The sequence below is a fragment of the Chelmon rostratus genome, chromosome 21, assembly GCF_017976325.1.
Source record: "Chelmon rostratus isolate fCheRos1 chromosome 21, fCheRos1.pri, whole genome shotgun sequence".
Taxonomy (NCBI): Eukaryota; Metazoa; Chordata; class Actinopteri; order Chaetodontiformes; family Chaetodontidae; genus Chelmon; species Chelmon rostratus.
This window is the reverse complement of record NC_055678.1, coordinates 17,203,942-17,231,325: the sequence shown is the minus strand read 5'-3', so window position 1 is coordinate 17,231,325 and position 27,384 is coordinate 17,203,942. Positions and strand designations below refer to the sequence as shown.

At 42.8% G+C, this 27,384-nt stretch overlaps 2 protein-coding genes across 2 annotated transcripts; both read right to left on the bottom strand.

Moving 5' to 3' along the window:
• Positions 1-1,751: 1,751 nt before the first annotated feature.
• Positions 1,752-19,453, bottom strand: vstm4b (V-set and transmembrane domain containing 4b). Its single transcript, XM_041962616.1, has 8 exons — positions 19,324-19,453; positions 16,508-16,915; positions 8,109-8,162; positions 7,771-7,878; positions 7,515-7,548; positions 7,278-7,402; positions 6,065-6,129; positions 1,752-5,240 (listed from the first exon to the last, which is right to left on the bottom strand). The coding sequence occupies exons 1-8, from the start codon at positions 19,373-19,375 to the stop codon at positions 5,115-5,117; spliced, it is 972 nt and encodes a 323-aa protein (XP_041818550.1). The 5' UTR covers positions 19,376-19,453; the 3' UTR covers positions 1,752-5,114.
• A 1,558-nt stretch (positions 19,454-21,011) lies between these two features.
• On the bottom strand, positions 21,012-25,654 carry LOC121625145 (transmembrane protein 273-like). Its single transcript, XM_041963207.1, has 5 exons — positions 25,549-25,654; positions 23,043-23,096; positions 22,423-22,530; positions 22,251-22,273; positions 21,012-22,150 (listed from the first exon to the last, which is right to left on the bottom strand). Exons 1-5 carry the CDS (start codon positions 25,607-25,609, stop codon positions 22,079-22,081), a joined length of 318 nt encoding a protein of 105 aa, XP_041819141.1. The 5' UTR covers positions 25,610-25,654; the 3' UTR covers positions 21,012-22,078.
• Positions 25,655-27,384: the final 1,730 nt, after the last annotated feature.

Sequence of the window (27,384 nt, the reverse complement as noted above, 5' to 3'; positions counted from 1 at the left end):
AGCGTAGCTATGCATTACTGAACCGCACAGGATGTGTTGGTTGTAGACTGTTTACTATGCATTGTACTCCTCCGGGCTGAGATGATGGCATGCCTGGGACAGAGCGAGCACAGACACACGCAGGGGATCCATCTTTAACGACAGGTTTCGTTTGGCTGCTTCACCGGTGACATCAGTTGTTTCTTTTTCGGGGAGCGACTGCAGAGCCTGCTGTTTTGTTTTCGGACAGGAAACTAGCATCAGTCTGTCCTGCACCTCCCGAGTCTATCTTCTCCCATGCAAGGGCTCTCTCCTTTTTAATCCATCCTCTTTATACCCACTAAAACATTTTTATTCACCCAATTAATCATATTTTATTGCTATTGAACCACTCTCCAAGCTCATCTACTGATCTGTGTTGTTTCTGTCGACTCTGTGTTTTCTTTGTGGGTGAGACATTTTTAAAAGACCTCTGGGGTTCCTTTTGTCCCACGCACACAGTGAGCTTCCTCTCCCTTTTTGTTTCAAAAATAATTCGGAGGTTGCTAAACCTAACATTTCAATCCGCCCCTCTCTCATTACAGCGCCTCCATCACCACAAGAGCAGCTGACACCCATCCAGGCTGCTAACGGCTGCATCCCTCTCAGGTCTCCTCTTTATGTCAACATGAAGGTGAAATAAAACTGGAGCAGGGGAGTCTGAGCTTTGATCACAGTATAGATATGTCTGATGACTTGAAGATCGCAGTTTAGTTGGATCTCTCGCTGAAGAGTTCAGGCCATGCTTTAATCCAATCCATCAGATCCGTCATTTTCAGCGGTTGAACTAGGACCATACATTTTCATGGAGTTAATGGGAAATGATACAAGCAGGGCCCAAGACATATAGCTTACAAAAAACCCCCAAAAAACCATTCATGCGCTTTCTTTGACCAAGACCAGAGCCAAACTTCTGCTTTTTGAACCTACAGTACAAGAGAGAATGTGCTTGATGTCAGTTAAATTAGATATATTTTAGAAAGCCAGATGACATGTGCCTGACAGAGAATATCACAAATTTACATCTGAACTTTACTGCATCGAAAAAATTCCCATGTTTGTCTCATGTTTGTCACACCAAATCGTTTCCACATCATGCAACACATCCACTTTAGTGCTGCAGTGCACCCAGTTCAGTTAACTGTTGCGGGTCAAGACCACACACACACACACACACGCACACACACACACGCACACACACACACACACACACACACACACACACACGCACACGCAGTGCGAATCTCAGCATGCTCACAGTGACAATGTTAGCATCCTTATATTTAGCAGGTATGATATTTATCATCTTCACCATGTTAATTTAGCATATTAGCACCGAACACAAAGCGGAGCTGTGGCTGATGGTGATGGCTTTAGTTTTGCCGGCATGTGCTCAAGTCTTGAAAACTCTCTATATTTGCTCTGAGGGAACAAACAAAAATTAAAGGACAACCAACCCCATGAGGACACATCGTCTTAGAATGTATGGATAACATTTTTATCCAGCAGACCTTCAGTTATCTCACATGACAAGTGACAAATGTTCACCCTCTGGTGATGCTAGAGGAAAAGTCAGTGGATCACCAAAGAGGGCTTCATCCCATGAGGGGGGCATGAATGTCTCTTTAAAATATTCTGGCCATCCAACAGATATTTAAGACTGGACTAAAGTGACAGCTAAGACGAGCTAAAAACACCTCTCTGGCAGCACACCGTTCACATCCACTTTTCTGTTTATTTCACTTGCTGATACACAGTGTAGAGATGAAGTTAACAAAATGAACAAGAGCAGAAAAGCTGGAATGTCGATGATCGCAGAGGTCAGCGGTGGGCAGAGAGAGGGAAAAGAGAGAAGGAGAGAGCAGAGAGACACAATTCACACACATGGTTCGAGTTAGTGGACTCCCATTAAGGACAATGTGGTCTGGAACAAACTTTACATTTCACAGTTTAAGACACTTCTGCTCGCCACTGAAAGGTCACTTTCAGCCACTTTATATACGGATAATACACACTGTGCAACTGAACTTTACATATGAGAACAGCAATGGAAAATTGGAAAGGTGACAAATGGAGGTCAATAGTGGTTTGAATTCAAATGTAACATATATACGCAGAGGAATGAAGGATATCAAAGTCCACAGCCACCATCTTGCTGTAAAAGTGGGTTATAAGTTTGTGGTGATCATATAACTTGACTGTCTTGACATTTTCGAACAGACATGAACAACTTCTGTCTTTTGTTTTAGTGGAGACGGACTCTTTTCATCACACCAAGCCAACAAATTTCAGGTGTGTATCAGCTGCTAGATAGCTGATACATAGATAGCTAGTTATAGTCACTGCATAACTCATATAACAAATAACATGTGCAAACCATTGACTTCGGCAGGTGCGCAGCAGAAAATGGGACTCAAGTATGGTACTGTACTTGAATACAGGTCTGAGGTACTTGAGTACGCTGAGTTTTTTTTTTTTTTTTTGCTATTGCATTTCACATTCCAAATACATTTCAGAGGGAAGCAATGTACTTTTCACTCCTCTGTGTTTATCTGACAGTTTATAGTTACTTGTTAACAGATAAAGATTTTTCATCAGAAATATTTAATACGCTTCCTAAATACAACACATTATAATGATCCCTTAGACGCCATCAGTGTCTGGCTGGGGCCTCTCGTCATGTTTCAGATGTGTATCAGCTGTTTCCAGGTCTACAAAATACACATTTCCCTCCAAACCTGGTTTCATTCAAACAACTGTTTGAGGCTAATGATGTAATATATAATAATATAACACTCCCAGGGGCCATTTTCCTGTCGAACAAGTGCTTTCACTTTGAGACTTTAATTACATTGTGCTGCCAATAATAGGATTTGGAATGCAGTATTTTTATGTGTGATGAGATACTTTAACATTGTTGTATTTGTACTGTTTCTTCAGTAAAAGATCTGAGTGCTTCTTCCACCACTGCTCCAGCTTCTTGGATAACTCCACAGAAGATAGTGGAAGTCTTGGGGGAAGGGAGGGATCCGGTGCCTTTGTGTCTGGGTTTCAAGTTCACTGTTTAAAAAAACTCCCCTTTGCTTTTCCATTCCTGAATCCAGAGGATCATTAGATGGAAAAAAGAGGTCTAAGCACTTTCACACTCAGATTCATGGGAAGTGAGATGGCAAGGAGGCAAAGGTATGCGGGATCACAGCTGATATGGCTTCTGGCTCGCATCTCATCTCAAACAACAAAACCACCTGGAGATTTGAAGTAAACTCTGACTTCTGGACAGTAATGTGCAAGAGTCCAAACACCGATCTTAGTGGGTCCCCGTTTGCAGCCCAGGTATCACAGTTTGCAGCCTTTTGGATTCATGCCAATGTGTGCCTTTGTGTGTTTGAACATAGAAGGGTGTTTAGCCAACATGTAACTCCACCCTTGTATGTATGTACAGTATATGTCTGTGAGTGTGTCGCTAACGGCCTGTTAAGTTGATGTTGGCGCCGGATGAAAGGGCTTGCATGGTCACACGTACTTGCCTGTCGGGGGAGGTCGGGGGGGCTAATCGCTACTTTAATATCAACTCAGTGGAGTTGTGGTCGTTATAAACTGCAGCCTGACACACAAGAAACCGACTGAACACAGATGTTGGGAGGCAGATAATGCTGGGAACACATTAGAGGTAAATCACATTTCAACATGCATTGATTCACAACCAATAACAACGGATGTCTTTAATTTACTTTGTCTCGCCTTCATAAATCTGCTCACTCAGGATGGGGTTTCCCACAATTCACTGTGTAAGAGAGTTCAACTGGCTGACATGAGCAACATCAAGACAAAGAATCTCCCAGGAACCAATATATATATATATATATATATATATATATATATATATATATATATATATACATACATATATATATCACATGGCATTTTGTTGCTTAGAGCCTCGAAGTATTTCAAATTATTAAAATGTCTGCATCCAGAAAAATGTGTATTTATGAAATATAGTTTGAGATTTCAGGAAAAAGCTTAGAAGAGAAGATCGATACCTCTCTTATGTCTGTACATTACATTTGAAGCTAAAGCTGTGAGGCGGCTAGCTTAGCTCAGGTCCCAAAGGCAGGAAACAGGAAAACAACAAACTTTTCTACTAAGTGCGAAAATACACCTACCAACCCCTCTAAAGCTCATGAATTAGCACACTTAAACTCATTTGTTTTGTACATAGAGATACTGAAATGTGTGGTTTTACAGCGAGACATTTGTCAAGAAACAATTATAGTGTTCCCCTAGCCATGTTAGCCAGCTAACTGGCTAGTGTGTAACTTCCCTCTTGCCATGTTAGCCAGCTAGCTAGCTAGTGTGTAACTCACCCTTAGCCATGTTAGCCAGCTAACTAGCTAGTGTGTAACTTCCCCCTAGCCATCGTAGTCAGCTAACTAGCTAGTGTCTAACTTCCCCCTAGCCATGTTAGCCCGCTAGCTAGCTAGTGTCTAACTTCCCCCTAGCCATGTTAGCCAGCTGGCTAGCTAGTATGTAACTTCCCCCTAGCCATGTTAGCCAGCCAGCTAGCTAGAGGCTAACTGTTTTCCTCTGCTTTCTGTCTTTTTGCTGAGCTAAGCTATTCACCTCACATTTCTAGTTCCACACCTAACGCACAGACATCAGACCGGGATCGTTTGCACAATTCATCAATCTCACGTCACCTCACCCCAGAGTAAACTTGACTCTCAGGACGCTAACCTGATGAAACCTGTTTGATCTGAAAAGGCAGATAAGCACGTTCAAGCACTCAATCTCTCCTCCGATTGTCACGATGGACAAATCTTGTCTAAATCAGCGCCAAAGTCTTCTATTGTGTTCCCAGTACAAACTACACAGAATTCAAACATGGGTGCAAAAGAAAAAACCTATATGAAATAGTCCAGTATACAAAACATCTCTTCGTCTCATAAAAGGAAGTTATATCAAAGAAATATAAAATCGTATGTACAATAACTGCTTTTGTCATTCACAAACCATCAGAATATAAAATAATACAGGCTATAAATAGAAAGTACTTTTTACATAAGACACAGTTACTAGTGGTGCGTGTGTTTCTCTCATAGCTGCTGCTCCTCAAACAGTATCTGAGCGTACACCGTGCCGCTGCATGATGCCTTGGTGTCTGGAATCGGCTTCACCAGATCCAGCTCTGCATAGGTCAGATTCTCCTCCACTATCTTCGGCTGGAGATGGAGGAGACAGAGGGCAGAGGGACATAATGATGGAGGAAGGGGAGATGGAAACGGAGGGAAGCGGTATCGGCGGTTAGAAAATGAGCAGAGGTCGGGAAAGATTTTTATGTCAAATTCCATCATTAATCTTAAGTTTTCTTCTTGGGATATATGAATAGCCAAGACGAATCAATAGTTTAAACTGGTTTAAAACTGAATCTTGAACAGCGGTCAGGGTGGATTTTATGCAGAGAAAGAAATACTCCTAAAAGTTAGATGCGTTCCTCTGCCATCCCCTCGGTTTCCCTCTGCTTTACAGCCTTGGTTTGGTAAATGTGAGCAGACTGTGTGCAGACGTCACCTGACGGGATTCATGGGTTCAACTTGCCAAAATTCAATTACTTGCCGCATTCTGTGCCATTAAAATGCCAAGCTGCCACAGAGCCACTTCATCGCAGTGACAATTACAGAATTAAACTTGGGTTGTGTGGCATATTTTATGACATTGTTTGGCCCTTTAGCTTGCAGACATTCCTGTCGCATGTTGGTTGTTCTCCATTGTATCTGGCACTGTGAATGCCTTGCTGATAAGTTTTAGGCAAAATGTACAAAAACATGTTAAAGATTTTTCCAAAATGACATATCCCACACATACAGTAAACAATGGTTACCTTCGGGTGGAAAATATTACTAGATACATCTTCAATTCTAAGCTGGGACGCTATATAACATATAAGTAAAAACAGAATGCAATCATTTGCAAAGAAACTGTGTTCACTGATGCAGTTTTACGTGTAGTAAGATCCTTTATACAATCATGCATGTGTGGCACTCACCAACACGACTTTCCTTGGTTGTGGTTTTAAAAGTTTGGGTTTGCGTGTTTTGTCTCCAATGGGAGCTGCAGGGACAACAGAAATATTAGTGGTTTTGCAGAAATCTGTTATCTATATTCATGTGCATGACAATAACTAGACCTCGCTATCATAACCGCAAACTTGACATGTGCTCACCTTCACATAGTGTTTACATAGATAGTTCTGATTATAATTGGACATTTTCAAGGCCCTTACTGATTCTAATATTGAAATTCAATCTCACTTATAAAGTGATTGGTCTCCTTTGTGACGCTCTGAATAATGCACAAAAATACCCCCCCCCCGACCCTGTAGTAACTCAGCTTCACAGCATTAAAGCGTCTTTCAGCTCAATATTTTGTGAAGACTGATGCCACACTTATGTGTGTGCAGCACATATGAGGTAGAAGCTACCATCCATTTAGCTTTGCTTGGCATGGAGACCAAAAAAAGTGGAGCTAGCATGGCTCCGTCCAATAGAAACAAAATCCGCCTATTTTAGCTTTTAATGCTAACGAATGCTAATGTCTCTTGGTGGTATAATCAGGCAACTGTTTGCTGTCAATGCTGTGTTTACAGATTGTTCTGCTGCCCCTAGATTGTCAAAAATAATTAATTTGAAGCTGCTTCGAAAGTTAATGTCAGTTGCAATAAACAGCAACAATCATGGTTGTCTCTAAAATGCTTCAAAATTCCCAAACAGCAGTATTTTCTTGTCAGCACAGTTCCCACTCAAATTTTTATACATCGACCGTGAGTTGGGAGGAAATTTAGGGATTTGGGAGCTCTACCACAACATGATGACCATGAAGACTGTACTGATCCCAAAATAACTATATCCCAAATACGTTTTTTTTTTTTTTGCTCTCAGTGAAGAAATGACACATTCCACATGCCGCCCCATAACTAAAGACTTATATATGGAAGGGGTGGATGTGAACCTCTCATGCCAGCACATATTCATGTTTGGAAAGCCGAGCAGAACAAAATGAACCAAGAGGAAACCTCAGTTTGGACTGATGCTCAGCTATTTAAGTCATACAGTAAATGAGCTACGTGTGAGTCGTGTCTTTTGTTGACAAGGTGTGGCTCGCTTGTGATTGCAGTTTACATCTAAACAAAACCAAAACAAAAGTGTGGTGAAGTCCATTTTTTTCCAGCATGTTTTAGACACCCTGGCACTCTTGTTTACCTTTTGCAGGTATCTCTGGTGGAACCTCCTCTTGGTAGTCCCTGCTCCTTTTCTTCCTGTACCTCCTCTCTTTCTTAGGCAGAGCAGGAGACACGCTGACCAGGCTGGTGACTGTCTCTCCTGAGCTGAATTGAGATCAGATTTCCACAAGTTCAGTGCAGTTAAGAACATCTTTGTTTTCTCTGTTTGTGTGCTTTTTTAGGCTATGTGTGAGGCTGTGTTGCCTTAAAAGCTTACCTGTTCTGAGGGCTTTTGACCAAGTGGTAATTATCTGCAGAGATATAACACATTCACAAATATAATACCTCGTATGAAGACCAAGTTATTGTAATCTAGTAAAATGCAAGCTCCTCCAGAAGAAACAAGAGGAGTTATAAAGAAAGACATAGAGAAAATATTAGAAACATGATAACAGAGAAAATGAAGAAATAAGAACCAGATTGATGAAGATCAAAGGTCAGTGGAGATGTGGAGTGTTGATGTTGCAGCTAACCTTTTAACCTCTGCTTCCTCTGTATGTACTGGCAGGTCACCGTCACCGTGAACATGCACATGCACAGCAGACCCACCGAGCAGATCAGCACTGCACACAGGTACACATCTGAAACACAAACACACACTCGCATCAGCCCATCAGTGCAACAGCCGCAGGCCTATTGCTTGAAGTTCCACAAAAATCTGAAAGTCCATGTTTCGCTGAGCTATTTAAGGCACTGCGCTATATCCTTTGGGTTGGTCTATTTTTTGCCCGCCAAGGACGATGCAGTGCCAGTCTACCACAAACGCACACACACGCACACACTCAGACACACTAAAAATACGTCAACTTACCTTCAAACAAGCTCCACAGGCTTTCTTTGGCCTTGGTGGCCGGTAGAACATGCACTAGATAGAGAGGGAGAGAGAAGAGAACCATGTAAAGTCCATAGTCATCACTGTGGCCTCCCTGCCGCCTGATTACATGCTGGCTAAGAGTTTAAATAAAGCTAATTGTAGGAAGACAACGAGCCGAGGTCGGTCCCCTCCCTGCCTGGTCCTGGCTCTGAATCGCTGTCTCAACCTTAACCTTTACTGAGTGGAAAAGGATAAATAGCTTAATTAATGCAAACAGTTGGTTTAGAATTATGCATCATCACAGTGAAGTGAGAGAGGGGTTTGACATGCAATCAAATGGTTTGATGCGCGTTAAGGCTAACAGGGCACCCTGAAATAATGTGTCCTTGACTTGAGACAGATGAAGACTCATTTTCAGTTGACCACCGTTAGATGTCTGTCTTTGGCTGGAAACTCAGTCTCGGGTTGACTTTTTGATGCCTTAGCTGGCTCAAATCAAATTATAACCTTCCAAAAAGTCTTGAATGTGCATTTGATGTTTTGCTGCAGAACAGATGTTAGCAGCAAAAAAGCTAGCATCCTCAGGTAATGACTGATGAATGATGATGAAGAGTACGACAGCTTAGGCAAAACTTCAAAGCGCACGTCATAATGAGAATGAAGAGAAGCTCGTTATAGCGCCACCATGTCTCAGATAGATATTGTTTACTGGATATCCCAGCACAGACTAGTTAACGGCCACACCACACGGCATATGAGCAGAATATGAGTGGGGACTCAAAGGCCTGTAAATGCAGCCTTCATCTGTGTAATGAGAATCCCAGCTATGTGCTGCTTGTGTCCAAAATGACTGAGAAAATATGTTTCCCATCTCCAACCTGAAATCTCGCCCCCACACACTCACTCATTTCTCCACCCCATGTGACCGCAGTAGTCTTAACACCGCTGTACTCTTGCTGAGCTGGTGGTAGGAAGCTCGTGAAGCGACACCCACCAGGGGCATCTTGAAATACCCGTAACCACCAGCAGCTGACGGCAGGCAGGCTCGCCGTGCCGGCTGGAGGCTTTCCCACAGGCAGACTGGCTGTCCGACTGACTGACAAAGTAGCAATAAGCACTCTCATGGTTGCAAAACATATCAGCACAGATGTCACACGGGTCCTCCCTGCATGCATTGAGCCTGCATTATGATTTGTGTACAAAACTAGCTTTTCACTTAAACTTAAACTTAAAACTCCAGTACCCAGAACCTTCCTAATGATTGATTTTAAGATTAGTTTTAACTGAACACCAATCACAACTTTCATTTGGGAAAAAAGAGATTAGATTTACAGCCATAAGCTGTGCAATATGGCCTAAGTGCCAAACATCACATAAAGCAGTGGGATGTTTACTGCAAAGCCTGCAGCTGTGAGAAAACTAAAATTGAACCACAGAGAAGAGTTTCTCCAAAGTGCTCAAACTACTCATTCTGTTTTTGGATAACATTTATTAACAGTAAGTGTCCCTACAAGGCCGGCAATAACTGGGTCTATACCAAAAACAGGCGGCCGCACACGTCCTTCAGCAATGCCAGTTCAGAAATGCGTGTTTGCAGACCCCCGCTCAACTGCTTTCACTCCATTCATGTTGACATCAACAACAGATGAGGTGAATTTTCCTCGGACTTCCACTAAGATCCCTCTCTGCTTTCAATTCACACTCAGTTTTTTTCAGACCTTAAAAAACAAAGTAATTGACATTTTCACCTTGTTTCAGTACTTTCCTTAAGACTGTCGGTTGAAAGGCTTTTATGGAGCCTCCAGTCCTCAGACGGTTCTCTGCTGGGAACATGCCTTTAGATTTGGTCCCCATCTGTGAAACCACTAACCCTTCGCTGACCATGTGTGACCTACATTCTGCTGTTTGGAAACACTGGCCTTAATCATTTTTAAAGGGAAAATAGACAATAAAAATCTTTGCTGTGGACTGTTGTTCTGTTTATTTGAACTCAAAACTAGAAAACAAAATAGAGGAAGGAATATCTTTGTTCATACCCGGTGAGCTATTTTTTCTAGCTAGGCTATATTTAGTCAAATTGGTCGGTTCGCCATCCAAGCAGCAGCTGACTTCTTAGTACACATCTCAGTTTGCTTTACTCAGCACAAAATATCTCTTTGTGTGGCTTGTTTGCAGTGTTGCTAACCAAGGTAACTTTAGCTGGCGAGACTGGGCATTAGCATGACTATGTTGATTTACTGAGGTTTAACAGCTACAAAAGCTATTTACTGTACAAAATCTTTTTTTCTTAACACAAATCAGATATTTTGCAAAGAATATCAAAGGTAAGCTGAAAACCAGCTAACATTTGGAGTAAAGTTTCTGTTTTGTGTTAGCCTCGAGGGTGTCTTTAACAATGAACTTGTTAGCAGTCAACATAGCACAGCTAGCAAAGCAAAACTTGTGTGAAAAGCATATATGCTTGAAAATATGAAAATGTCCTGTCCTATAAAATATATCTTATATACACCAGTGTTGCAAAGTTTCTTTTTCCCTGTTACCGTCGTAGACAAACCATCAGTGGTAAAACTACAGCACACACATCAGTGCATGGCACAAACATTGCCTCGCTGTTTACAGGGTGAACCGTCATTTAAAACAGACTTTCTCCTGCTTCTGGCAGATAAATTAATTTAAAGAGCTGCACGTTCTTCACAGCAAATCAATCACAAGGGAAAACCTTGATAGCATCTGTGACGTTCGCGTGGTGTTTTTCCCTCAGGTTCTGTGTCGCTCCGGCAGTGCGGCAGCTGTACATGCTGGAAAAATCAGAAATGGGATAAACCCGGCGTACTATGTGCCATCAAACTGGCTTTTATTTTTTAAATGGCTTCATTTGAACGGCTGAAGAGCGCTCTGGACTACAGTGGAAGAATTCAAACAAACTACTTTTTGTTCATCACAGCCACAGAGTTGCATTCATTTTCTGACTGTATTCCAGATTTGTGGCTCTTTTTTTGTGCCCCAACAAACCCATCGCTGTAAACATCACAGACGTGGACTGGAGTCAATAATGATCCTCTGTGTCCTAACCATCGACTGAGGCAGTCCCTGCTTTAATTTACTGCATTATAAAAGACTGGAGATGAATGGAAATACACAGCAACATTGTGTGTCTTAACAAAGCTTGGAATAATCCACCCTTTCACTTCCTGTTGAATCTTTGCATCCTTTTAGAATTAGCATCTTTCTATCTGCTGACTGTGTTCCTATTATAGTGACAAACATAGGCCTGTTTTGTTGGATTCTTATTCGTACTGTATGTGCTTTTTAGGCCTCCAGAGCTCTTTGTGACCCCAGAACTGTGATATATCTGATGTTCATTTTTCCTTGTGAAGCTGCTAATAGAATACCAACAGTTCCATGCTGTTACTATACTTAAACCCATGCCACATCCGTGTGCCGTGCACCCCTTGTTAATTTGCAGTCGCCCACATGTGTTGTGGAAATACCTAGGAGATCATTTTGTTTGTGTCAAAAGGAGGCTGTGTCCACACTGTGTTCTGCCCTCGGTTTCTTCCACCAAACCCTCTGACCTCTCTGGTTGTTTTTATTATAGCAGTAGTAAGGAGAGTAATGGGAGTTTTGTGTGCGAGACGGACTGTGGAAACACCTGGTCACCTAATGTTATCCGACCACAGGAATTCCATCAGTTTGACGTCACAAAAGCACACTTTTGTGCACATAAAGTCTCAGTCATCTGCTGTTTCTCATGTGAAGTGGGGACCAGGAGCAGTGGTCCCAGAGGGGCTTTAACCCCTCAGATGTGGAGCTGATGTTTATCATAGCTGTCAACCGTAGATTTGGATACTGGGAAGAAATACCAGTGCCTGCTGGTCCACTGGGCAGAAATAGTGCAGTTTTTCAGTGCTGTTAGAGCTTTGGTCTGTCTATTACAATTACCCAGACTAGATTGTGGACTGCATTTCAAAGTGTTTGGCATAAATCAAATGGCGATTAAATTTATTAGTGTACATTTGGGTTAATTTTGGTTTCCCTGAATTTTAAAGGCATTAAAGGTCTGTATGACAAACTAGGGGCATGAAGTTGTGGATGTGGCAATTTACCAGGCAGGAAGGATTTAATCAACAATTCTATTCAGGTGCATTATTAGAAATGTCCAGCATTTTTGGAGCTAAACGCACACTAGGAACTTAATGTCAGAAAGGGGGAAAATACAGCCTTAAATCAAACTCGACGCTAAAAGCGGCAAAGTGGGGTTCCAAATAGGAAATAAATCTAAATCAGTATATGACAAGTGTAATTTCCAAACTGCAAGAGGCTGCAAAGTTGTGTTTGGATTCTACTCTCATCCAGAATTTTGGGCTTCCTCTGACTCCAAAATAAATGGTGTAGTCTTATTTGTATGTTTTGCCATTCATGTCATAATTGCGGAGTCCATCCCAAAATGTCTCCGTAGCCTTTTTGTTTTTATTAATATCTCTGAAACCACAACGGACTGGCGCTTCCTTGGGTAAAAATAGCTCCCCACATCCTTGACCACGAAAAGTTAAGAGCCAGACACGAGCCAGCTGCCCACTCGACTGTCACTGCAGACCAACATTTGAACTCTACCTTCCTCAGCACAACTATCTCCTGTTCCTTTTCTGCTGAGTCTCTCTGGACTCTGTCTGTTCTACTTTTGGGAGGGAAACTCCATGTCCGGGCCAATGTCAACAGCTCTCGGTAGGGACTGTGTGTCTGCCCGGGCCCAGACTTGGCTGTGGACACCCCAAAAGTCACAGCCTGTAGGAACGCTTCCATGGAAAATGTGGTGAGCAACGTCTAGTGTTGTTGAACACTGACAGCACAGCACCAATGAGCGTGAATGAGGTGAATTGTCTTAAGATTGTTGCAAGGATGAAACAAAGATAAACCACTCTCAAAGCAGCTATTTCACATAAATGCCTCTTCAACTGCTTTCGGCTGATCTTTGATGTGACACCTTATTGACTGAACCTGCAGCCGTTTCATGAAGGTTTCTGCACTTGCTGCTAAAGGCTTGGTGTCTGTTGCTTTCTCATTGAGGAAGAAGCACACAGAAAATGACGCACTTCCAGTGAATAAAAGAAAATCTACATAGTTTGCATTAGCATCACCATTAACAATAGCCTAATTAGCAAAAGCAAAGACAGAAGAAGACACTACACCCCACTCCTGTTGACTTATAAATACAGACTCAGGACACAACAATCGACTCTTTGCTAAACCCCTCCCCTGCTTTCTGATTGTCCAGTCATCTTATTAACCCAAACAAGGCACGACAGGTCAATACTTAGCATTTACAGAACATATTTTTTTTAGCCTACGTGCAAAAAATGTAAAAGATGGATTAAAACCTCTTACCATTGCTGTAAAACTTGCCTGAAATGCCTCTCCAAGGCTTTCCCAAAGTTAATTGAAACCATTTGGGGTACACGCATGGTTGTGGTCTCTTTTGAAAGCTTACACTCTGAGGTTTTATCCCTGGCAGTCAGAATCACTTTAAGTGCTACTGGCATTGAGTTTGAACACCTGAAGTAAAGTTTTTTTATTTCCTCCTGAATATTCTTTTGCAAATAGATCCCTGCAGATGAATATATCTGAGACTTATTAGCTTGAAAACACAATGGGACAACAGCATGAAGCCTTATCCTAATCAAAGTTCAACAACAATACCAAAGAAAATGATTATTTTACATACGGCGGACCACACACATTCAAACCGACAAATTCACTCAGGTCCAGTATCAGTGCATACTAAACTGCGCAATACCAGTATGTGCAGTAATGTGAACTCAACCATTGCCTTGTATGACTTAATACAATGATTATTTATCATATCTTGCAGTTTTCATTTTAAAAGATGCATTTTGCTGCTGCACTGCAAATTTCCCCACTGTGGGATATGATAAAGGGTTATCTAAACTAACTTTTATCATACTTATCTCTGATGAGCAGATAGTTCGTCTAAGTGTCATATTACTAGGACTAACTAGCTCTACACTGCAGTCCAAGAACAAAGCGTCATTTTTTCCATGCCTTCCACATGGATGATCAACTTTTTGCCAGGACACATTGCTTTGCCTCAGTCTTTTACAGGACACTCGTTTGAAAATGAGTCAGCTGGAGACATTAGAGCGAGCAGCAGCAGGAGGTTATGTTTTCATCCCACCCAGGGAGTTAATGCTAACCTAATTAGCAAGATAGCCAGCAACTATTAGCATTTCATGGCTGATTGATACTTGCTGGCTAGAAATGAGAAGCCTGCTCTTGTCCATCTGTTTAAAATTGAGGAACCATCGCTTCTTATTCTTACCATAATTGCAGATTGCGCATTCTGCAAGGACAGAAGCTTTGATGGGCGCAGCAACAGTAACTAAGGGGTGGCCGGGCTTTGTGAATTAGCACCAAAGCTTGAGAATAAAACCAAAAATCAGCAAGCTCCTCATGTCTGCTGGTGAACATGAGAATCGAATTCAAAATCTGACACGAATAAAAAGTCGGGAGGAAAAACTTACAAAGCTTTTGAAGTGTGCTTGTGGTTTTATGAAAGTGAAGGGATTTCTGTGCAATATCTGGTACCAGTGGATTTGTCATCCATTCTGTCTTGCGAATGTCTCATGTGCCAGCGGCGGCATCGAAACCTCACACTGTCTCTCTGCTCCCTCGCCAAGATCATCCACTCAGTCAAAGCCACGACTTATTGAGACGGAGGATCCTTTAATCTCCAGACCCGCTCCGAACCGATGGCATTTCCCCTCCCCAAATTAAAAGCAGGACAGTGCTTTTGCTCGGGAAAGCCACTTCACTGCCTCCTCAGCCAGATGAATTACATCATCCAGTTGTGGTCAGAGGAAATGCTACTACTGGAGCCTCAGGACTGCTCCCCCAGGACAAATGTTTTGTTCTGCTGTCTTCAGTGCACTCTTACCACAATTTTAGTTTACTCGATGCTCCTATTTAGGTCTGTAGGCCTCTGAACATGGCCCCGTTTGTTTTAAACTGACATTTGGAGGCATTTGACAGAACTACTGACAGAAATGTGGTGGCACAAGGAGTTGTTACGCCTCTCCCCTGCTCCTTCAGATCCAGTCATATTTTTGAGGTCTAAATTACTGAGAGAGAGAGAAAGAGACTCCACAGGACACCCGTGCTCATGCTCCCAGCTCGAGCCTCAAACAGTTTCGTGTATTCTGGGCAGCTGGGAGCTGCTCAATAGCAGTCGCAGTTTTCTGCTGTGAGCCACGCAAGGTCTCTGCAGACAAACCTGGCATCTGCCTGAAACCTTTCGCGGTTTTACTATTATCAAAGCAGCATTTGTCGTTGCCTCTGTTGTGGTCGCAGAAATAGTTGTTAACGCTCCGCCCTGCAGCATAAAAAGCGGTGATGTCATTCTGCAAGAAACTGGGCTACAGCTACCGAGAACAAATCAGCCGAATGCAGAGGTCCCCCACCTTTATTGGCTCAGGACCTCAATTTTTGCCAGAGATTCCGACTCCAAGGTTGGGAGAAGATGTCCTAATGGTTAAAAAAGCTTTTTGGAAGCATATACAAAAAGTCATGCAAATTCCCGAGTATACACGGAACAAGTCAGAAGCCAACTGCTAATTAGCGATTAGTAACAAGTAGCTCCTGAAGAAAGTGGGATTGAAGACAAAACAGGAGATATGTTTGATAGAAGTAGTTCAGAGATATATTGTATGTGAATCTGTACTGACTAATGTCTAACAAATCGTTCCTCTGGAGCTTCATTTGGACAAAGGCATATGCTTACTATTTTTGTCTTTTCTCAAGTAAAGTGGCACATTGTACCAAGCTGTTAATTGCCATTTTTGTTTGTTTTAGCTTAGTGGTGCATCATATTTTTTGTCTAAATTTGGTTAGTTACACTGCCACACTGGAGTAGATGGGGTTGGTTTGCAGAAGCCATGTCCTGTACTTCCATTACTCTGAACCTCTGGATCTATCCAGGATTAGTCATTTGGTAAAATACTGCATGAGTGAGTGTTTGGAACATACTGAGCATATGTATGGACAGTGGAAAACTGGCTTTCTTTAAAGGATTTGATATTTTTGTCTGACATTTAAGCTTGGATGACTGAATCCAGGCTGTCCTCTGCTCTCTGTGTTTAAAGTCAACTTTCCTTCGAATGCTTTATGCTAAAAAGACATTGGGTGGAACATCCCTTTTAGAAACTCTAGAAGCATTATTATAGCATTATTGTACATTTACAGGCTTCATCTCCACTCCACTAAGGTGGCCTTTAACTATAACAAATGTGAAACAGGGCGATGCTCACAGAGCGCTTGCTTGGCCAGCTGTCCAGAGATAAGAGGAGGACACGACTGAATAAAACACTGAACCCAGCCCTCACCTCTGAGCTCAGTAGCGGCGGTGCAGTTTGATGAGGCCTTCCAGCGGTCCTGGTGCTTTTTAAACTCCTGCACCCGGCACATGTAGAGCCCCCGGTCCCCCTCGGACACGTTCAAGATCAGCAGGTCAAAGATCTTCCCCTGCTTCACCACCGTCAGCTTCAGCTTGGGCCACGGGAAACTCTTTGTATAGTTGCCATAGAAACGGGCCTTCCTCATGTTGACGCGGGCGATGAGGAGTTCGTCCTCCGGCCGGTCTGTGCCCGCTGGCAGGAAGGTCCATTTCACCACTGGCAGGGCAGCGTTGCGGCGCCGCTGGGACACAACGCAGGAGAGTGTGATATTCTGACCCTCCTGGGCCACTGTGAAGGGGGAAGGGGTGATCGTGACGTTGACGGCCAAACACAAATCTGGAGAAGAAAGATGTACACGTTATTTTAGAATCTCCAATCAGAGCAGCACGTAGTTTCAAAATGTCTGGATTTGTGGGTATAATTGACGATCCCTGGTACACACTATACATCCCATATCTGATCGCATCCAAAAAGATGTCAGAGACATGGATGCAGGTTGTGTCTGAACAGCACACATGAGACTCATGTGAAGCCATGCTCCTCTCTTGTTTCGACTGCATGCCGCTCAAAGCAACCTGCTGATTATCACAGAGTTGAGGCACCTCTCTAAAAACACGCAGTTGTTTTTCTGACTGTCCATTGTTTTGTCCATGCCACAAATGACTGGCTACAATGTAAAAAAAAAAAAACATCAAGTCAAATTAAGCACTGAAACGAGTACAAAATACTTTATTTACTTTGTTTGGATTGTTATTGAGTTGTTTTAAAGCTGAGTTAGCTGGGAAAAGCTCGACAAATGACACATATGGCACACATGACCAAAGTTAGAAGCCACATTTGACCAAGTATCATTAGCTCATTATTATTAGACGCAATATGTGAGGAAACATTCCTTTCCCCTTGAATTGGTCACCTCAGGTTAAAAATGTTGAACCTGATGAGGAGGATTTATTGATTGACGTGTACTACTATATTATTGACTATTCGTGCCAGATTATGGCACAAATGTGTTGTTTACTGACCTAAAGAGGACTAAAAAGCAGTTTTCCTGCTGATTCATGTTTTGCGGACAAAGATTTTTTAAGTTTTTAAGTTTTTAAGTTTCTTAACTGGCTTTGATGCATCTAGTGAGCATTACGTTCATTACACTCATCATTTTAAACCTGAGCATATGGTAAGTTCTGAAATGGTTGAAATATGATTATCTGGAATTTTAAGCTGATTCAATTTTAAGATTGATTAACCTAATCTAATGTAGTTAAAGGCAAACGATAAAATAGTTAAATTATTTCAATTTATAAGCCACACAGAAACATCAGAACTGATCTGAAGTGCATGAATATGTGGTGAATCCAGGAGGAAATCCAGTGACAGGACATCCTCCCTTTGTCTTAGCATTACTCTGAGCACTTTTAGGACTTTGCCTCCATGTTGGCTAAAAAGTTGAACAGTAGCAATGAACGGATCATGGTTGACCTTGACGAAAGCAGCTGGCAAAACTGAGACAATGATGAGGACAATGTCAAGTTTGAACGTCTCCAGTTCCACAACAGCTGAGCTGACGTCACCTGCTGCTGAAGACAGCGTGTGATACAGTCAAAAGCTCCAGAGCAAGTGAGTAGTTGGACCCTGAGGGGGGTTTGTTTGGCCAACTGCTGTTCCAAGGTCAAGAATCACTGACTTGGTCAAGCTGGGATTTCAGTGTTGGCATCTACCTCAGACAAATACATCGGCGTTAAATCTGTGTCAAAGCTGATTTTGATGCACTCAGAGCTTAGGTGTCTTTTTGACAAGCTGAACAACTAACAGGAATATAAAGGAAAGCTTCTTCAAACTAACTTCCCCAAAAATAAAAGAGGTGCTCTGATAATTTGCATTAAAACTGAGGATGGAAGCCTTTTTTTCATCCCGCTTCCAAAACCCCAGTGAGACACATTGTCTGCTGTCCACCGAAGCAGCACCACAGAATAAGAATCAACATGACGAATACGGTGAAAGCTCCTGAAATCCACACAGTCCACATCTCCAGGGGGTTTGATGTTGCTCAACTCCCTTCTCTCCTGACAGCCGGGTTTGTTTTTGGCAACGTGCCGGCATACGTTGCATGAATATTGAGGAACTAACTTTACTGCCGTTGCATGACAGTATATCACAAGACGGTTTTTCCAACACTGGGCAATTTCTTAATCCACACTTTCCACGACACGCAAGCATTTTGCTGACACACAACCGGAGATGCTTTTCAGCTCCACGTAATTCAAATCTGTGCCATTTTTACAGTTTTGTCTTTCATTTAGTTTTGACTGACAGCACAAAACAAGGAAAATGTAGTGAAACGGCTGAAAAGGGTTGTTTTGGTGTTGCATGTTAAAGCTGAGCTCTCTAACTGTTCAAGGTAAGAAGCTGTTTTGATAGAAGCTCACTGAAATCACCATAAATGAATGCAGAAGTGAGGCTCTGGTTTACTTTCAAACACTCTCAGGAAAACCACCTTTGGTATTCCCTCTCATCCACATCCAACTTTGATAAACTTGTTATTTTCTTGCAATCACAAGTAAAGTTACTCCAGCAGAAACTGGACAGCGTAGAGAGAGAGACCAGATTTTTCTCCATCTCCTCAACCATCACACCAACATCCCGTCTGATCCTCAGATGTTTTCTGCAAAGCTCCCCTGAAACTGAGTGGAAAACATTTTGTCTCCACCGCATCTTCCTCGGTATGAAGCGAAATAAACTTTTCCTACCTCCAAGCAGCGCTCGAGTCAGGAGAGCGAAGACCACAGAGGAGATCTTCATTTTCCACAGCTGCAGCCTCCATAAACTCCCAGTTAAATGCCTCTGAAGAAAAGAAGCCCCAGGTCTCCTCCTCCTCCTCTTCTTCTTCTTCTCTTTTTTTCCCCCAGCCGAGGAGTGTAATATGAAACATTGGACACTCTGTTTCTACTCAGAACCTCCCTCTGCCCCTCCCCCCTCCTGTCACACAGTGAAAAACACATTTGGCAGGCTCACGTGCCCACACACAAACATATGCACATGCACACAGCGCAGACAGAAACAGACAGGTGTGCACGTGCGACGAGACACACACACGCATGCACGCGCACACCTCTGCTTCTGGCGAGTGAGTGGGAAACATAATTTCCTGTGCAGGATGGAGGAGAGGGAGGGGTGTGTTGTTGAGATTGACGCCGAGCAAATCACACTTCCAGCTGTGGAGGACAGCGGGTGCAGACCGGAGTCAGGGCTTTTATTTTGGAACACACACATGCTGACAAAGGGTTGTAGGAGGGGGTCGCTGTCTGTGTGTGTGGGAGCATCTCTGTTGCAGATGAAATGATGAAGGAGAGCACTTAACGTAGGTCAATCCAGCATTTAAAGTGAGTAATTCATCCCAGAGTTAACCAGGGTTAAACCAGCGTGGTTGCGCATCCTGCTTTCAAAATTGGTCCTCAAACCCAGTATTAGTTAAACTGTTGTGTCTGCGTAGGCCTGTGTGTGTGTACACATCTATCTCCCCTCATCTCTTGTCTCATGTAACAGGATCCCACAGTGAATCTTTGTGCTGCAGTCTGTCAGCTTGGGGTTTTTCGGGGCACTTTGCTGGCTTTTATCAAACCTCAGAGAGCAGCGCCGTGAAGATCTGGGACGCTTTTGATTTCCAGATAATGGAGGAGACGGCCTGCGGGGGCCTCCTAAGTGCGTCTAGTCTGGCGACAAAGAAGTCCTCGCTTCACCAAAGCTCGTCAACCTTCAGCATTCAGTGCAAAATGTGGTGAGGGGTTCACCAAATTAGGGCACTAAACACAGTGCAGGAGTCCTTGCTCATGCATTTTTCCTGCTTATTATCAATTCTGCAGACAGCCCTGTGCTTAACGGTGTACAGCAGCAAAAACGAAACTTTAAAGTCCTTTGGTGAAGGAAAACCAGCTCGTTCACACCACTGGCTGGAAGGTTAGGGTGCACATCCAATATTCCCTCCCCTTATATGATGAATAAATAGGTGAAGTAACGGCTGGAGTCATGTCAATACATTCTTCTCTGGAGAGTCTTAGAGCTACAAATAGATTTTTCGCTCCTGTTTGTCTGGAGGGACGCGCAGCAGTAGTTCATCGACTGTGCAGTAAACAGTAAGACTTTAACAATGGCCACATCTGTTAGTTATTATTCTGTGTTTGCATATTGGGTTACCAGGATATTAGACAAGTTTTTTTTTTATTGGTTCTTCTTCATCATCTCTGGGCTGAAGGAGCCAGTCTCACAAACCTGGCAGTCGACTCAGACTCCTAATTAGAATGATATACTGTAACCATGCAGTGCCAAAACGCTGCATTGACAGCCTGAGCACTGAATGTTCTCGCATTAAGCGCAACAGTATAATGAGCTCATTTTCTGGATGAAAAAAAATGACATGACATGTTTTGACTTTGGGAAATATGTTTATGAAGAAATATATGTTTATATTAACTCATATTTCTATTAATATTTGGTTTTTGAGCCAACAAGTCGAAGGAGTCCTGGATTTGAACAACTGCACAAACACAGTCTGCTGGTGAAGATCATCTGATGCATGATTGAAAGCTCCTGAAGAGCTGCAAAACTGACTAATGTTTTTATTCTATATTAATAAATATCTCTCAAATCATGTGCATCAAGATTTATTTGATTTGATAGGATGAAGAAACGAATTCTTCTTTGCACCATCCCATGTACTTTCTACTTTCATGTGCATTATGAACAAACCTAAAGCTGATTTTAATGTTGTTTTTTCATAGTGTGATGTTGTATTGGGCTTCTCTGGGGTGACAGTAAACTTCCTTCTGTGCTGTATGCAGTACTGTATGCAGACCCTGCAAGTGGAAAGAGTGCTACGAAATGCAAAAAGAGCTGAGATTGAGGTGTAGGTGAAAGGATTTTTGATGTCAGATATATTGTATGGAACTTGAGAATGTTTCTCTGCCCACATGTGATTAAATGATTAAATACAAGTGAAGAAAGTACAAAGGTTCCCCTGGTGCTCAGATGTGAAACTGGACTAAAGGTTGGTTTTTTTACCAGGAGTTAAACATCGCCCTCTTGTGGTGAATGTATGAAGTGCTTGTTAGTCCACATGCTTTCTGCTGAGTGGTGTTAAATAAGCTTTGTACAGTATGTGGGTCAGTAGAACAGTTGGATTTTGAAGAGCAGTGAAACAAAAGACATTACACCCACATAATCAGAGACTTGAAAGGCTGAAACCTGGTTCATTAAGCTTCTCAAATTACACAACTTTGCAAAGTCAAGTACAAAAGCAGTATTACTAATGCTCTTCAGACATTTATTATTTAAAATGATAATGATGCATGCTGTGGAAGAACAATTCTAAGAGGTAAAACAGATCTGCGCTGACGTTTGTGCGACAAAACGTGAGGGGACTTGAGGTCGCCTGGTTGACCTTCCACCCAGATGCCACTTTTGCGGGGTTCACGTTCCCCTGCAAATGACTCTGCCTGACCTTTACCATCACACGGCATTGGACACCGCCGCCACGGGAGGTTCTGATTGGCTGAGATTGCTCAAAACAAGCAGGTGAGGCTGTGGTTGAGAGTAGATGAAGGTTATGGAAACCAGTTAACAAAATGCAAGAAAGTTTGTAGTTCAGTTTCTGTTTCCATCAGTATTGGTAACATCTCACCTGTGAAGGTCTCTTTATTGGACCTGTAGGGAAGAACAGTTTGTCCTGTTAAGTAAACCACAAAGTTTCTATTTCACACAAAGCACACTGTCATATTTTCTCCAACCTCCTCACTTTCATGTGATTTCGGTATAAGAAAGAGAAATTCAGAGGACTCAGCCCATCACCTCACCTGTGCTGTTGTCATGAACCTGCTTCCTGATGATGCAGACTATGACAATAATGAATCCAGCAACCAAGAACAGGCCAATCCCACTTCCAATCAAAACATACCTAATTTCTGGAGGGAAAACAACCGTCAGACATCACACGGGCATCAACAAACAAGGTGCAAGAACAAAACAAGAGTTTGGGAAATGCCCTCCGGACACGCTGGACAGCGTGTGCGTGAGGGGTGGGGGAGAGAGGACGTTTGATTTCACAACTTGTTTACTCTGTGGAAGATAAAAGTCTCAGTCATGGTATCATTCCCCTTTCCGCAAATTTAATTGCGTCACCAGGGTTTGCAATTTGAATCCTGAACGTCTAGGAAACACTGAGGGGGTTACTGCTGGTCAGTGTGAAGCAGTGCTCTCCCGAGAGCTCGACTCCTTCAGTGAAACACTGGCAGTCCATTGTACAAGCAGCGCCATTGCAGAAGTCCTGAGGAATTATTTACGTGTTGTTGCTGACTGTAGAAGCTGACACTGTATTATATGGGCCGTGTTGTGTTAAAACATGCCCATACTCATTGGAAACGACCTCGAATCTACCTTCAAACTGCTGTATGTTTTCTGCAATCTGTTGACCCACCCACTTCTTCTTCGGCATCGGCTCCATCTCCTCTCACGCTTCTCAGCAGACACTCTGAAACACATTGTTTTCAATTCATTATTTTCAAGTAACAAAAACAGGCCATTCAGGCAAACAGGAAGGATGTGAGACCACAGCGCTCTTGTGTATCAGATAAGGCAGAGCTCAGTGCAATAACAGTTGCACAATACTCAGCAATCGCGACGTGCTTTCGGCTCTGCAGTGCTTTCTAAACGCTGCCGGAGCAGTAGAAAGGAAATGCCTTGCCCAAGGACGCCTTAGCTCCTGCCTCAATAACATACAGTAAATATGACACCTGTGCTGTTACAGCAGGCATCTCAAACCGGTTCCATAAAGGGCCGCGTGGCTGCAAGTTTTCATTCCAACCAAGGAGGAGCACACCTGGCTGGAATCAATTAATCAGCTGATTCCAGCTCAGTCTTCAGCTGATAACTAAGTGATCCCTTGATGTTGATTGGTTGGCCTGATGTGCTCCTCCTGGGTTGGAATGAAAACCTGCAGCCACGCGGCCCTTTATGGCACCGGTTTGAGATGCCTGTGTTACAGGCTTTAAACCAGTGCACACCTGTTGCTTTCTATTGTGGACTCATTCAATTTACAAAATGTCCAGCAGTGCATAAAGACAGAAATAAGAATTAATCAGGACTCTGAGGATGTGTGTCCTCTAAAACACACACACACACACACTCATAGGTGCACACATACAGTTCACATGCTTATTTTAGACCTAGCTCGACACGTGCCTGCTGGTCGGCATGTTGACGGCATGCCTTACCTTTTTTAAGCAAAACGCAACAGAAAAAATGGGCAGAAATAAGAATATGAATTAAAAGACAGAGACAACCATGAAAATGTTTTAGAAAGAACAAAATATTGTATATCACAAATGGCTAAATTCATTGAATTTGTGGGAAATTTAGCTCTTAATTCAATCCCGACACACACCACCCCTGTGGTAGATTTTAGATGAAACTGAGGAGATGAACGGATTTCAAACGTTCCCACTTGAATTCTGGCATAAGGCAGCTGTGGAGTGGCACTGTGGGTGGTGAGGCACGGCTGTAACTGAGAGTGGTGAAGCAGAGCTTACACGCTCAGCCAGTGGCTATCTCACATTTTAAAGCCACCAGTCGCATTCCTCTGGCAGCTCTGGGACCTGGTCTGTTGTGACTGCGTATGAGATCCAGAGTGGGAACAGTAACTGCAGCCTCAGCAGAGATCGTCTTATCAATAAACAAGGACACTGAATAACCTGTGTGACCTTTTTAGTGGCCGTTCATCAGTCAGCATATAGTAGGATTTCAGTTTATTGACATTTTCCTCTTCTTGTTCGGGGCAGAACAGTGCAGGAGCGGGTTCAGTGCCGTGCTGAAGGTCACGGAGGTTAAAGTGTTGGCCGCTGCAGCGTTTGGACCTGTGACTAGTCATGGGTCAGTCTGTGTGTTATGTATCAGTCTGTGGTTTTTTCATCTTAATGTGTCTTGAGTGTTGGGAGAGATAAAGTTTCCAGTGACCACGGGCCGACCTCTTACATAATGTGTCACGTCCAGACCACGGAGAGTCTGACAGCTCCCTGCAGGTTTTAACTCACAAGGTGCAAATGCAAATAACGTCTTGCAGACAGACAACACAGCAACTTTTACAGCAGGGATCACGTTAACGCTGTTGTGATTTTGCACAAAACCCAAAACAGGAAATAAAGCAATGATTTGTTGAATGTCAACAGACTATACTTCCCTGCAAAGATTTTTGCAATTTTTATTATATCTATGTTCTGTTGCATTTGTCTGTTCTTCTACTATTAATTTATACAGTATGTTGAAAACTTAATTCACAATGTAGTATATTTGACTATGACTTAAAGGGAGCAAACAGTGATTTGCAGCTCCTGAGACCTGATTTTAGCAGAAGTATGGGCAGATCCTTGGCCCATCGTGACTTGTTTAAGATAATGCTTCATTTCGTTGATGTCGCTCCATCAAAAATTGCCATTTTTAACAGCTGGGGGGAAGCCAAGCAATTCTGCCTTTGGCTTTCACTAAGGCCAGCCTCGGATGTCTGTGTAGCTATCCTGTTTTAGCTGCTGCAGCAACATTACATAAGTAAGAGTGCTTAATCCAGAGTGGAGTTAGCAAGGTTTTTTTTTGTTGTTTCATTGGTTTTGTACGCTGCTGCAAATGCTGTTTTCACAGAAATGACACAATTTTGATAAACAGGTGCGGAAAAAGAGCCAGATGTCCGTCTTAACTGAAGAATTTAGCTTTCTCTCTTCCTAACAGCTGTCACGGTGAGCTGGCTGACACTGAGCGATCTTTACCAGCATCACTGCAAACAATCAAAAGGCTCTGGACTCCTGCTTATACAGTAACGGTACACAGCCTGCTGTTCTCACCCTACACGATCTATCACAGCAGCAAATCACTTCATAAGGTCCAGAAATATTGTTTACTATTTACTACAACATGCAGATGTCCATTGTACTCACCAGTGATGAGAATAGCCCTGATAAGAGCTGACAGACACCCACGCATCTGAAATGCTCTCATCTCGCTTGTTTCTCGACAGTTAACTGACTTCCCGTGAGGGCTGTGCGTCTCTTCTTGTGTACAATGACGAGCAGTTTCCTGAGCTGGCGTTTCAAAGCATTTTTTTTGCTAAAGAGATCACATCTTTGAATGTCCCCCTAAGCTGCTACATGCGAGGCCCCTCACATGTCTTGGGTGACCATTAGCTACAGTTTTAGCAGTTTTTTACAGTTTAGACCTACAGAACGACTGAGAAATTCAGAAGAAGAAGAAGAAGAAGAGTGAAAATGTGTTCACAAACTGTTGCAGTAAGTTTTAAGGTGTGTGTCTCTTTTTGTTTGTATCTATTATACATTTATATTTTCAGTCGTGGCACAAATCTCTGCAAGTTTTGCACATCACAACACTGACATTTTATGTATTTTTTAATGTATTTTCAGCTTGCACCTCCGGATTGACGAGCAGCAGTCATTGGTTGGCACTAATACATAGACTGTGGGATGCAGGTCGCTGACATTGTTGCTTGAGCGGAAAGATTTCTGAGATTCTGAGAAAGACTTTTCCTCAGATTTATCACTGCCAATAAAATATCACAGGTCAAGGTCTCCGCTCAGACTAGACTGGCTCCAACCCAGCAGGTTCGGACTTGGTGGGATATCTTGGCAGTTGGTTTTTGACCATGTTTAACATTTTGACTTCTTCATGCGACGACGATGATGATGATGTAACTGCTTTTGCAGCGCGCTAACTGGTCGACCGCCTGTGGTGTCAGCCCTCAAGGGTATCAGTTATTGCAGCCCTGTCATCACTCCCCTCACACAAGGCAAGCAACGGTTGGCTGTGTGAGAAAAGCTGTGCTACGCTGGACCTGCCGGCTTTAGTTTTTATATATGTGAATCGGAAAAACCCATTTCCTCCGAACAGATCGAAACACATTCACTACCTGTGCGTCATTGCTGAAAGTAAATCATGTGAGGAAACACCTGCGTCATCTTTAAAAACAACAGTTTTTCTTGTCATGAGAAAAAGTAATAAAGGTGATCTATAACACAAAAGATCTACATGAAGTTATCTCACCAACCTAACACATTGCCTTTGTGTATAATTATATTAATCAAGATGCATTAGCACAAGAAAATGTTTTTATTGGAACAAAATTGGTGTGGTAAGTTGCAGTGTTGCTGTCACTAGATCTTTATCTGCCTCAGCTGTCCTCATACCTGGGTTTACTAGCCTGTCAGTCCTGAAGTTGGTCCTCCCTCTGCACGTCGGTTCCAGTTCTCAGCAGGCATGAAGGAGCATGAGCCAGGCCGCTTGCTAGCCCCACTGTGGTTTCACAGCCAACAAGAACACATGCGGGTGTCAGTCATAACCGCATAAACAAAGAGTCCAGACCGCGTCGGACTGGACTTCATTCTTGGGTGTCTGTTGTCCCGCTTCTGTTTCTGTCTGCTTGCTGCCTTTAAAGCAGTTTTTTGTTCTCTTTGCATCGCATTCAGAAGTGTTGATGAAATTGTTCACGCACATGATAGACAGTGAAATAACTCTATATTGTTTATATTCACTGTATGTCTCTGTGCAGGTATTCTAGATGCTAACTGTTAGCCATTAACATTAGCACCAAAGCCTAGCCCTCAGATTAAACAGATAAGGAAAAGATAATCCATTTATGTCCTGTTCACCTGTATACTCAGTATTTTCCTAACAGTAGCAACACAAACTAGCGTGCGCTGGTTTGCGTCACTGCCTGTCTCCTGCTTTTTCATTGGTCAGAGCTGCTCTATTCCAGATCACTC